This window comes from Schistocerca piceifrons, chromosome 1 (assembly GCF_021461385.2).
Source record: "Schistocerca piceifrons isolate TAMUIC-IGC-003096 chromosome 1, iqSchPice1.1, whole genome shotgun sequence".
Lineage (NCBI taxonomy): Eukaryota > Metazoa > Arthropoda > Insecta > Orthoptera > Acrididae > Schistocerca > Schistocerca piceifrons.
Genome location: NC_060138.1, coordinates 849,885,161 through 849,899,039, shown reverse-complemented (window position 1 = coordinate 849,899,039; position 13,879 = coordinate 849,885,161). Strand labels below are relative to the sequence as shown.

Below are 13,879 nucleotides of genomic sequence, written 5' to 3'. Positions count from 1 at the left end.
ACAAGAAAAATTAAGATATACAACAGATACAGTTAACTCTGCTGCTAGATCTGCAGCTATGTACCTCTAGTTTCAAACTGAAAGTAACTCTTAATGCAACATTGAGTTAAAACGTGATTGTAAATGGCTTCACAATGCACATACGAAAGACAAACATGAGCCACAAATCAGCTCAGTGCGCGGCCATTATGACGAGTGTTGCGCGTCGTAGCTCGTCGTGGACAAACGTCCAAATATATCACTTATTTACTCATGCCTGAAAAGAGGTATTGCTCTCCTTTCAATGTTAAAAACAACTTCAACATGTTAGCCATATTTTATGAGCAGAAAACTGTCCTAAAACCAGCCCATCGTTAACAGGCTAGAGGCTACCTTCTTTTCTGCAAACGTTTCGAAATATGTCCAGTAGTTTGCTTATTTGGGAAGTATCACGATAACTTTAGGCAGTAACGAAAATAAAACCATTTCACTATCAAGCTGCGACATCAGCCCATATAAGATGTCGAAAAATCATTTTTTTCTCCAAATAGTTTCCTCAAAATCGAATAAGAAAGACTACATAGAACACGCGCGATTCCCAAAATGGTTCAAATGGCTCTGAGCACTATGGGACTTAACATCTGTGGTCATCAGTCCCCTAGAACTTAGAACTACTTAAACCTAACTAACCTAAGGACATCACACACATCCACGCCTGAGGCAGGATTCGAACCTGCGACCGTTGCGGTCACGCGGTTCCAGACCGAAGCGCCTAGAACCGCAAGGCCACACCAGCCGGCACGCGATTCCTAAAGAGTGGCTTTTAACTTTTTACACGGAACGTAAAAGTTTTTCTGAGAAACCATCTACATAGACGGATGTAGCTCTGCTTCAACTACATAAAATATGTATAACATTTTAGGCACATCGGACGACTTCAAATTAATGAAAACAGCAGAGCGGCAGTTGCGCGTCTCCGCCGCAACGTCCCTTTGGTGCCCCACTCGTAGCGACAAACTGACGTGGCGTGGACAACGAAGCAACGCGACCGCGCCACATCTGTGTGTGAACTGCTCCTTTTGTTAACACTGCGGTGACGCGAAAACAGCGTCACGTCCACGACAAGTCATTTCTGCGTGAATTGGACCTGTGATGGAAAACCAAGCCGATGTATGGGGTGGTGGTTGTGGATTATTGTTGGCGTTCACATCTGGCATTATTTGACGTTTGTCGTTCTACCTAGTCTTCACTACTTGTGAGTTTTTCGTGCGAAATTATACTTACTCTGACCTTTATATGTATTAAATAAAATTAAATACAGTGCATTAAAATTTCCAAATTTCATGCTTTGTTCACATAATATCTCTTAGAATGTTGCCTTTTAATTAGAGCTGTTTGTGTTAAAAATAAACCATCTTCATTTTCCGGACATTATTTGCTGAAACTCCCCCACGCGTGCGTTCATTTAGAGTTATGCTTTCTAGCCCAGTTATCGACCAAATGTCCTCTGTATTATAAGAGTCTCTTCCAGTGATGAAATTGTGTAAAACACCACAAGCCTTAGCAATATTAATCCCAAAGTCGGGATCCAACTTTATTTCTCTGTGGAAAAACCTCCATTTATTGCTCATTATTCCAACTGTACATTCTACATACCTTCGAGTGGCCATTGTTATAAATCCTCTTTGCAATCGTCAGCTGACGTCCAGGAGCCGGTCGGAGAGGATGCCCGAACGCTTCAGCAGCAACAAAAAAAATATTCAAATGTGTGTGAAATCTTATGGAACGCGCGGCAGCAACAAAAAACTTTGGTACCTTGTTACTTTTTGCACTAAGATTAATAATTCAGACGGAAATTCCTTGCAGTTCTAACAGGTACAATGAACTATTCGGATGGACAATGCGAAGATGTTTTCCTTGACAGCTAGTACGCAGTGAGGGAAATCGGCTCTTTGTTCAAATTTTTCAGAAATTTCCTTCCGGTGATCTGATGTGGGTACCGAGAGACACTTGTGCCGTACAGACAAGACCGCTTGATATACAGTACATCTGTGACTTTTTTTTTATACCTGGTACTCACAGTCATGTAGAACTTTATAAAAGACATCGTATTTACGCCAGTGACTGTAACACTTTCTTTATTGCACTATTGCAATTTCGGCCTTAGGCCATTATCAGCTCATTTTAGGTTGACATGGCCTAATAGCCATAACATCTTCACTTGATAATGGCCTAAGGCCGAAATTACAATCGTGAAATAAAGAAAGTGTTACAGTCACTGGAGTAAATATGATGTCTTTTATAAACATCTGTGACAGTTTTGCTGAAAGTGGAATTGTCGAGTCTGTAGCTGTGTTGAAGATCTTTCACTGTAGAACCGCTGGCCATACATCTGAAACAAACGCTCCAAATCCACGAGAAAAGATTTTTTTCTAACTTTGTCAATCATGTAACGTACAATTCGTGTGTAGTAATATTACTGCAAATTACCTTTGAATTAAAAAAGTTATTATCGCCACTGTCGCGAGGATGCCTAACAACGAGTAACTTTTTCACAGGGAAAGCTGTCATGAAGAAGTAGGTGAATATTCGCAGCTCACTTCAAAAGAGTGAAAGGTAGCAAAGGACTGCAAACAGCTAGAATTTTCGGAAAAAAATTAAAAGAAACTATTGACTGAAGACATACCCCCAGATGATTCTCCGCCACCTACCGCACATTCTGAAAAAGACAGCGAAGAAATACACCATCCTACTTCAAGCAAGAAGTTGAAACATTTAGAAAATCGACACTACTTGAACCAATACAGGAAACCAAACCCATATGAACAAATTAGTGCCTTGAAACAAAAGCAAGATCGGCATAAGCCATTTTTCAATGGGATAGTTGCGTCTTTAGTGGAAATCCAGCTGAGAGCGTTACAAAACGTTTCTGAAATTAAAAACAACAGAAAAGTATCAGTAAACGCTATAAATGCTAGTGTAGCGCTTGATCGTAGTACGCACCATGGATATCATTCGGCACAGTGTAACCAGTACCGTACTCTACAGTCCCATTGGCAAGACTTCACAGGAACGTCTTGCACATCCACCGCTATCTCAGACCACTCCGAAACCGCATCACTCGGTTCATTCAATTTATAAATTAAATATTTAAAGTTTTTTTCTTAAATGTCGTTTTGCATTTGAGATTTTTCTATTGCAAGTTTTTTTTTAATATATACGTCTTTCGTTTTTAACTCTCTCTCAGATATATAATATTACTGAAGTCCTTTGCAACAGTAATAAAAATTTAACACGTTTCTTTTTTTCATTTGCCTGATGATGACTGCCAACATGTGCACATGTTGGATACATTCTCTGAAGGATATGTTGCAGCGTTGGATTGAATCCTTTATTCTTACATGAAGATCGCCAAAAGTTTGCATACTCATCTACTCATCCTAAAATAAGACTTCGCAGGAACGTTTTGCACATCCACGTCTATCTCATACCTCTCCGAAACTGCATTACTCGATTCATTCAATTTATAAATTACATATTTAAAGTTTTTTCTTAAATGTTGTTTTGCATTTGAGATCGTAAAAAGTTTGTATGCTCATCCTAAAATAACTGAAAATTTTATCACCATCATTTCTCAAGTCCTCAAAGAGTATAAAGAGTGCCCCAACATCGTGTCTTCTCATGTTGATTGCATGAAACCATTCAATCCTGTTTCTTCTTCTTTTCTTCGGGCGTCTATTGCGATTTATTCGCTTAATTCCATGTCAAGCGGGGAAAAATGCCGCGCGTGGTATCCACGCTGTCTTGGGCGTCTTGTCACGGTCCGCGCGGCTCTCCCCGTTGGAGGTTCGAGTCCTTCTTCGGGTATGGGGGTGTGTGTGTCGTCCTTAGCGTAAGTTAGTTTAAATTGGATTAAGTAGTGTGTAAGCTTAAGGACCGATGACCTCAGCAGTTTGATCCCAAGACCTTACCACAAATTTCCTAATTTTCTTTTGGAAATTTGTGGTAAGTTCCTGTGGGACCAAACTGCTGAGGTCATCGGTCCCTAGGCTTATGCTCTTACTTTAATGTAGCTTTTAACTTTCTTATGCTAAGGACAACACACACACCTATGCCCGAGGGAGGACTCGAATCTCCGACAGGTAGAGCCGAGCTAAGCGTGTCTAGGCGCCACAGACCGATCGGCTACCCCGCGCGGCTGTCAAACTTTACTAATATATGTACAAGTACGAAAATCTGACATGCTACCGTCGCTACAGCCCGTCAGATACTGTCGCCACAAGTTACAGCGCTGTTTATACGGTAGCTGGACAAGTGTGAAACGATGCTCATTTAATTCTTACTGTGTTTCTGTTATGTGCAGGAAAATGAAATGTTGAAACTTCGTTACCGACATGAACTTACTGTCCGTCTCTGGTATAAGCAAACCGACTTCTCAGGTTAACGATTTCTGTATTCTGTTTCGTGTGACCTAACGAGAGTGTTGTACATACTATGTGTGCCTCGATTATTGGCCACGTTACTCACTTGTATCACACGGTAATGCGGCAGCGCTGCTCAGCGGATGCCTGCTACAATAGCGTCAGAGAAACAAGGGCGGCGCGCCAGCTCCCCAGCGATCAATAATGTCAGACCATGTGAGTGAAGGGATATTTGTGTTCGACGCACGATATCAAACCACGTCTGCAATCGTGAAAGGCATTCAGTTTTGACTTTGAACGCGCATTTAAGTCGTTTTAGTTCCAACTAGAATCAGTGCAAGCAGAGTGCCGATTATCGTACCGGTACACATGTCGCATTGCTGACGTAAAGTCTAGGTGTACCAAGGTAGGTGCATGGTGCAGATCAGACGAGAACAATATTTAACACGGCAGGTACATTGTTTGTATTTAATGACTTGCTTTTCTCGACGTTGGCAGAAATCCAAGGAGCAAAAGTCAGTTTAGTTTTAAGTGTTGTAGCACATAACCTTTTGCCGTTACTTCGTTCTAAATCTGGCGTCAGTATTTACTGTTCGCCCATCAAAGATATTCCTTACGAAATGCAATTAAACTTCGTATGTAAACCAGAACTATCTCCCATTCCTGTTTTCCTTTGTCGCAAATTCACATAAACTGGAAATTCTATATCTTCATAATAAAACCGCTAGACAGTTCTGTATTGGTAACACGTTTATTGTAGCAAAAGGGAGAAAAAATTCAACAGTATAAATATGCTAAAACCCTATACGTACACACTGCTTTTAATAAGTGACTACAAAGGTTTATACAGCTACACTTCCACTGCAAACTGATCTCATTTAAGTGGCATTGGAATAATATGTAAGTTGTATGAAACTTACTTTAATGAAGAACTTTTTATTTATTTATATTGTTCATGAATTTGTACATTGTTCAAAAAACAGCTATACACACAGGCCTATTATAAATAAGCGGCATGGAGCACTTTAAACAGATGGATTGGCAGCATTGATTATAAACCTGTTTGCAATTAAGTACTAGAAAATAATTGAGATCAACAACGATTCACTCATTGAATTGTTATTTTTGAAATGAACCATGTTCTTGAGAAAACAGAAATTAATCTTACTTAATTTTCGTGGTCATTGTAATGCATTGAGCTCTGCACAACAATCTATTACCACATCAAAGATTTACTGGGGCAAACTGCCACATTCTAACTGGGGTTCACACATCACAATAATTTCATCAACACACAACCACAAAAAAATAATAATAATTAATGCAGCATTCATTTATGGCAGCACCGTCTATTTTCTGCTGTCATAATATGTGATCCATATTCATCATTCGAAAAAGTGAGTTCATTGGACAAATGTGGTGGTTTGATGTGTTAAGTCTGAGGATTTATCGTAGTTGGCATTTGGAACATTTTCCTCTGTTGATGTGAATGATATTACAAGGTTTGCAATTAACTGTGATCAATCTTCAGTACAATGGTGTCACTGTTAGAGATGAAAGAGTGAAGGTACTTTATTGCATTATGCTAATTTTCAAGGTTGCAGGGAAAGGGAAATTCACTCATCATTTTGTTGCTGCTGTTTTCATGTCAGAAGTCTGATGTAATGCTGCTCTATCCTCTTCAAACCTCTACATCTAATAACTACTGCAATTTACATACTGTTGAACCTGCTTACTGTATTCATCTCTTGGGCTACCTCTATGATTTTTACACCCTGTACTTCCCTCCAGTACTAAATAGTTTCCCCTTTGATGTCCAATAATGTGTCCCATCAACCAATCGCTTCTTTTAGTCAGGTTGCCACAAATTTCTTTTCTCACCAGTTCTATACAGTACGTCCTCATGGTTACGTTTCCAATCTTCAGCATTTTTATGTAGCACCACATTTCAGAAGCTTCTATTCTGTTCGTGTCCAAACCATTTACTGTCCATGTTTCGCCTCTGTACAAGGCCACACACCAGGCAAATAGCTTCAGAAAAAACTTCCTAACACTTAAATCTAAATCGAGTCTTAACAAATTTCTCTTCTTCAAAAACGTTTTCCTTGCCACTGCCAGTCTGCATTTTATATCTTTTCTACTTTGGCCTCAAATAGTAAAACTTATCTGTTGCTCTTAGTGTCTTGTTTCCTAATTCCCTCAGCAGTGCCTAATTTAATTTGACTTCATTCCATTACCCTTGTTTTGCTTTTGCTAATGTTCAACTTAAATTCTCTTTTCAAGAGACTGTTCATTTCATTCCATTTCTCTTTCAAGAACTTTGCTGTTTCTGATAGAATTACAGCAAGGAATTTATGGCATTTTTTTTTTCATTAGGCATGTGATAGTTAAAAGTTAAACTTATCATTGCTCCTGCTGCTTAATAGTTGTCATGTAGTCCTATTTTTGATCTGAAGAAACATGATAACAACCAGCACAGTTAGAATAACCATAAATTACAAGTTAGAATTTAATTTTTGTGTGTAAAATAAATTTGTTTACATCTTCTAGGCATGTGTCAGAATAGACATGGAGAAAAATCATTTTGGTGATTTGAGAAAATATTCTGAAGATTTGTTACAAATTTGATGTTTAACATTTTACTTGTAGCCATAACCTTTCATTATGATTCCATAGTAATGTAACTTTATTTCTATCACTTGTTGTACATTATGAATATAATAGGGAAACCTTCCATGCGGGAAAAGTATTCTTGTTGTACATTACTGTACGTCCTAATGTATGTTAGATGTGTGACACTTTGCCCATAGGAAATTTAATTCCCGTATATATTAAAAATTATTAAAATATACCACAAGAACACTATAGAACAAGAGTGAAGCTTATTTATTCTATGAATTCATTTTATCCACCCTTCACAAAAAGATGCCAAAGTGAGGTCCACAATTACTCTACAAGGCTACATTCATAAACACACATTTAATACCAAACAAGGCAACAATGTACTTAAGGCTGTGTTCATAAACAGACAATAAATATCAACCAAAGCTTCAGTATACTTATATCAACTACTTAACACATTGTATTCAGAAAAAACAACAGCAAGAATCTGTTCGTCCCTGTTGTCAGGTGCTGGTTCAGACAAAAGAGATGCTATGTCGATATCATCAATCACATCATGATCATTGTTCGTCATCTGGCCACACAAAGACGACCTTGTTAGTGTCTACAGAATCAGTGTCCTCAATCTCTTCATGTACCATAAAGTGGGGTGACCTTGAACATTTTAAATTCATTTTTGTAAATTAAACAGAAACTCCTGAAGACATTGACATTGAAGATATTGACATGAAACTTTTTGGAAAGTTGCAAGAGGTGTTGCTGAATACGATACAGCAGATTATACATTTTTATCCCCCACACCTAGGTTGTTTTTTTTCCACTGTTCAATTTCGCCCCATGGGTCGGGGTCACTTTGAACATGGAAACATTTGCATATTCTGTGGGAGTCATGTCAATTACTGTTAAATGGCACCCCTATCATATGAAACAGCATGATATTTTGTATATAAATATAGTTTTGAAAGTAACTTATTTAGAAAAATTTGAGTATTTTTTATGAGTTTTCGTTAATCACCTGAAACTGTTCGTATGATTATGGCTTAATTTTGCTAATAATGTAAATGGGTGCTGAGCTAGTTATGAAATACGAAAATTATTTAAAAACAGAACTTTTCAAAACAGTCTGTATGACTTTAATAAAAGAAATGAAAAAAAAAGTTATCAAATTTTAAAGAATATCATCTGTAAACACTCTACAGGAAAGGAAGTTGCCACGAAAGAATGTCCACTCTAGCAGATGTCATAGACATCAAATTTAAACTCAAAATAAAGCCTTCCCTGTCTGTCTACTGTAGAATCAGATAGAATCTTAAAAATGCCATCTTTCTCAAATCAGACACATTGGGAACATTAGGCCACACAAAAAAGTCATGTGATTCCATCTTGGAATGCCATTTCCTCAGAAGTGAAATTTCATCCTCAGTGATAACATGTCCAACACTATTTCACACTTTTCTTTGAAGGAAGCTTCACTAAAACATGTTTTCCATGGAGCTGATGTGTCAAATAATAGGTAAGGCGCTGTTCAGCGTCACCCCTTGAAAGACAAGCCTTCATATTTTACTTTTATTACACCACTAATGAATAAATTTAACATTTTATGCTTTCTGTAAATGTTCATTCAAGTGTTAACGTTGCTCATAAAAACTCGTTTCAAATTCTAAACTCAAAAATGCTTCTAATAATAGGCAAATGTTTTTGCAGTTGTGAAGGAACTTACATTTCCAGAAAATTATTTTATTGTCTGACATTGGTATACAATGTTATTTCACATCGACTGTCATATCATCTGAAAGAATCGATTATTGGCAATATTTAACAACTTTGTTCTTAGTTCCATATTTACACACTAGAGTGCAACATTTATTTTAAAAAGACGCTAAATTGCTGTCCAAAGTCGCCTCACCATTCAAAGTCACCCTGCTTTATGGTACATTTGGAATAACAACTGAGTTGTCATGTAGGCCTATATCACACAGAATTGATAATTGCTGATGTGCTGTACATTGAAAGCCTTAATCACTTTGCAGATATTGTGTACAATATCCAGTCTATCCTTACATGATACGTCACCAACAACTATTCATTCTCCTTTTTTTGTGACAGTTTGCAGTAAATTTGCTGTAGTATTGTTGCCTGTTTATTAGGTGACTACATTGCCCAGTGCTTGAGGAGAAATTTTATGAACATCCGTGTCCTGTTGCTGCTTTTTTTGTTCTTGCTTTTGCTGACAATGCTTGCTTTCTCTAGTCCTTTTGCACTGCTCTTCATTTTCTGCCAGTGTTGCACTACTACTCTTCTTTTGGTGATATTCTCTCTCTCTTACTTCTTAATTTTTCAATGTGTTTCTTCTTCACCTGCTAGCTTCATACTCCAGTTTTGCCAGATTACTCTCCCAGGTGTATCAGACATGGCCACTAGATTTAGTAGTTTTTGGAGTAACAACAGACTGTCACGTGCCTAACAAAATGAAACTTAACAAAATGCTACTCCTCATCTTTGTAAAAAACAAACATTAGTAGACGAAAATTGATTCTTTAAGTTGACTTACGTGATGATGAAATTAGAGCATAGAAGTTCTCTCTGCAGAAGGAACTGCTTCATAGCTTCAGCACAGAGAAATTAGCTTACATTGTTACACACGGTGTGAGAACTGCATGTCTAAACCTATTGTTGGCAACCATTTTCAATAATTTTGGCAATATTGCTGGATAAGAGTCACAGATGCTAGGTGCAACTATCAATCATACCAACTTTGGAAAATACTTTCCTCTTACTCTGGAAAGAAAAAAAGGTAATGTCACATGTCCAGCAAGAATTTTAAAATTTTCATCTTTGACAAGAATTTTAAAATTTTCATGTTTGCTATTACGCCAGTCTTGGTAGTATATGAATTTCTGGTGGTTAATTTTGTTGTATGCGGCAAATACATATAATCATCTGTCATTTCGTATTTCACATTCATTAGCTTCTTGAATAGTGAAATACACATATCTTGTCTAGAATATTGTGAAATGCCCCTACAATGTCATTTACAAACTGCAAAGTTTTTATTGTAACTACTATGCATTTTTTATAACTTGTTTCTTTCGGATGCAGGCATTGCTGGTACTTCAAAAACTGAGACTCTTGTAGAATGTTGTCATGGATACATCAACGATTCAAGAGTTCACTTACTGCCACAGATTTGGACCAATGTTTTGGATTGCATTGCATATTGCTTTCCTGTTACTGTTCAATAATGTGCTGACAAAAGGTAGGTTTGTTACAAACTGCAGTATGCATCATATATTCATTAATATGCTTATGAGAAACTGAATCAGGCACACTTGCCTATTGGTGTGTGGGAAGTCTTCAGACTCGTAATGGTGGCATTGTGTTATGATATGGTCTCAACAAGGCAGCGACTAAAGCATTAGTGAGCAGTCCTGATTTACGACTACTCAGCTGCTGATCACAAGACATAATATTGATCATTACTGGGTGTCACCCAATACCCTTATATTTGTGGAGTGTTCCTCAAACTGTTTTGACATAATGTGGGAGTGACGGGTTGGTAATGCATTTTGCCAAAGGTACAGATCACACACAGAGTATCACAAACAGGATCACATGACCAGACATTAATTTTCTACAAATCAATCGTCATTGTGAAATGATGGCAGGAGTATTAGGGACCTGTTTCATGCTACATAAATGCCCCCAAATAAGAATACATCCAGAACCTGCTTAATGTTGCTCTGTTGGGATACATCACCTCATGGTTTTCTGTGAAATCATACCTTACTGCTGGCATTCAGTAACATGTTTGGCAATTTGTCAGTACTGGTAATTTTTACTTATTCATTGAGTGCCCAATGGCAGTGTGAGACCACATGCTAATTAATCACTGTGACACATGGTAATTGTATGGGATTGTGGCTTCTGTATCCTTCCAATAGCATGGTTCAGGGTAATGTAGCTGCTCACTAGTTGTTATTCACTGTTGAATTAAGTGCATCATGTATTCATTGTTGCAATCTGCAGTTGTCATTACCAGCCACTACATCAACATGCTGTCATGTGTAGCACATTACACAGTGGTGCATAAAAAGCTCAGTTCTGTTACAGGCCTGGAGATATAGTATCTCATGCACTGGACACCAGGGAACTGACTGTGGTAAAATGCACTGGCATTTTTCATCTCATTCCTCCCCGTACTATTTATGCTGATGACTATTATAATATCTGAAAACACCCCACTCGCTTGAGTGCCTTAGTCTTTCATCACACACACACTGCTGGCCACCGTAAATGCAACACCCTGAAGGAAGCATCCGAATCAAGTGAAATTTACACCATGGGTTTGCAGCGATGAGATATGCAACTGATTAGAATTTCAGCGCAGATGCACATCACGCGCGCCTGTGGCGCCACCTCATAGCGCCATTTAAGGCTTGGTGATTTCGACGAGTGTACGTTCGGCACGTGTGTTTACCTTGTGGTTGTTTCACAAGACGATCAGTTATGCCTCGTAGACAACAGCGAACATCGTTAGATCAAGTATCCGAGTTCGACAGAGGAAGGATAGTGGCTTACCGAGATTGTGGATTATCATACAGAGAAATCGCTAGTCGTGTTGGACGAAACCAAACAACTGTAATGCGGATATGTGACCGTTGGATGCAGGAGGGTACGACGGACCGACGTGGTCGATCGCATTCACCTCGGTGCACCACTGCACGTGCTAATAGGCAAATTGTGCGCATGGCAGTGACGGATCGCTCAGTGACATCCCGAACCATAGCACAGCACATTGCGTCTGTAACGCATCATCCAGTGTCTGCACATACCATTCGACGCCGTTTACAGCAGAGTGGTCTGTCCGCAACACGTCCATTGCTTCGTCTACCATTGACGCAGAACCACAGACGTCTCCATCGCCAATGGTGTGATGACAGACGGATGTGGACGGCAGAATGGAATGACGTTGTCTTTACTGACGAGGCACGCTTCTGTCTGCAGCACCACGATGGTCGGATTCGAGTGTGGAGACACCGTGGAGAGAGGATGCTGGACAGCTGCATTATGCACCACCACACTGGTCTTGCACCGGGTATTATGGTATGGGGTGGTATTGGATATTACTCTCGCACGTCTCTAGTACGCATTGCCGGTACTTTAAATAGCCGGCGCTACATATCCGAGGTGCTGGAGCTAGTTGTCCTTCCTTACCTTCAGGGCTCGGCCACAGCCATATTTCAACAGGATAATGCGCGACCACACGTGGCACGTATTGTCCAAAGGTTCTTCGTCAATAACCAGATTGAAGTGCTTCCCTGGCCGGCTCGCTCTCCGGGTCTTTCGCCGATAGAACACATGTGGTCCATGGGTGCTCAACGAGTGACCCAGATTACATCCCCAGCTGCCACATCAGATGATCTTTGGCAACGTGTGGAAGCTGCTTGGGCTGCTGTACCCCAGGAACACATCCAACGTCTCTTTGACTCAATACCGAGACATGTGGCAGCGGTGATCTCCAACAATGGCGGCTACTCTGGCTACTGATTCTGGCAGGAACCACATGTCACAGCCGTCTGTAAACGTAATCATTTGATACTTGGTCAACATGTTATCTACAAAATAAAAGCGCTGGCACATCGATAGACACACAAACAAACACAAATATACACACAAAATTCTAGCTTTCGCAACCAACAGTTGCTTAGTCAGGAAATAGGGAAGGAGAGGGAAAGACGAAAGGATGTGGGTTTTAAAGGAGAGGGTAAGGAGTCATTCCAATCCCGGGAGCGGAAAGACTTACCTTAGGGGGAAAAAAGGACGGGTATACACTCGCACACACACACACATATCCATCCACACATATACAGACACAAGCAGACATATTGAAAGGCAAAGAGTTTGGGCAGAGATGTCAGTCGAGGCGGAAGTGCAGAGGCAAAGATGTTGTTGAATGACAGGTGAGGTATGAGTGGCGGCAACTTGAAATTAGCGGAGATTGAGGCCTGGTGGTTGCAAAAGCTAGAATTTTGTGTGTATATTTGTGTTTGTTTGTGTGTCTATTGACGTGCCAGCACTTTCATTTGGTAAGTCACATCATATTTGTTTTTGGAAAAGCTATTTGTGTTCTCTCTTCCATGAGACTAAACAACAAAAATGTAGACTACGTGTCTAAAAAATCCTCCAGATGTCAATGCCACCAGCTATAGGGTACAATCCTGAATATTTTCCATAAGCATATTGGCAGTAATAGGTGATGAAGGACTCCCCATCGCAACTCCATATGTGTCTCTTCATGGAACTGGTCATTGAATAAAAAGTAAGTGGAAGTCAACAAATGTCAAAATTGTCTAATTCAGCACCAAACCTAATGTCAGTTAACTGTAACAAATCAGGCAGAGGAGTGCAAGAGAAGAAAGAGTTGTTGTTGTGGCCTTCAGTCCTGAGACTGGTTTGATGCAGCTCTCCATGCTACTCTATCCTGTGCAAGCTTCTTCATCTCCCAGTACTTACTGCAACCTACATCCTTCTGAATCTGCTTAGTGTATTCATCTCTTGGTCTCCCTCTATGATTTTTACCCTCCACGCTGCCCTCCAATGCTAAATTTGTGATCCCTTGATGCCTCAAAACATGTCCTACCAACCGATCCCTTCTTCTAGTCAAGTTGTGCCACAAACTTCTCTTCTCCCCAATCCTATTCAATACCTCCTCATTAGTTACGTGATCTACCCACCTTATCTTCAGCATTCTTCTGTAGCACCACATTTCGAAAGCTTCTATTCTCTTCTTGTTCAAACTATTTATCGTCCATGTTTCACTTCCATACATGGCTACACCAGAAAGAGACAATATCAAA

The 13,879-nt window shown here is 39.5% G+C and overlaps 1 protein-coding gene across 1 annotated transcript in view; it reads left to right on the top strand.

Moving 5' to 3' along the window:
- The first annotated feature begins 4,572 nt into the window (after positions 1 to 4,572).
- The window catches only part of LOC124800968, a 34,976-nt gene continuing 25,669 nt past the window's right edge, over positions 4,573 to 13,879 (top strand). The window contains exons 1-2 of the mRNA XM_047263038.1: positions 4,573 to 4,806; positions 10,122 to 10,278. Coding sequence (XP_047118994.1) covers positions 10,167 to 10,278 — 112 coding nt within the window. The 5' untranslated portion in view covers positions 4,573 to 4,806; positions 10,122 to 10,166. The remainder of the gene's footprint in view (positions 4,807 to 10,121; positions 10,279 to 13,879) is intronic.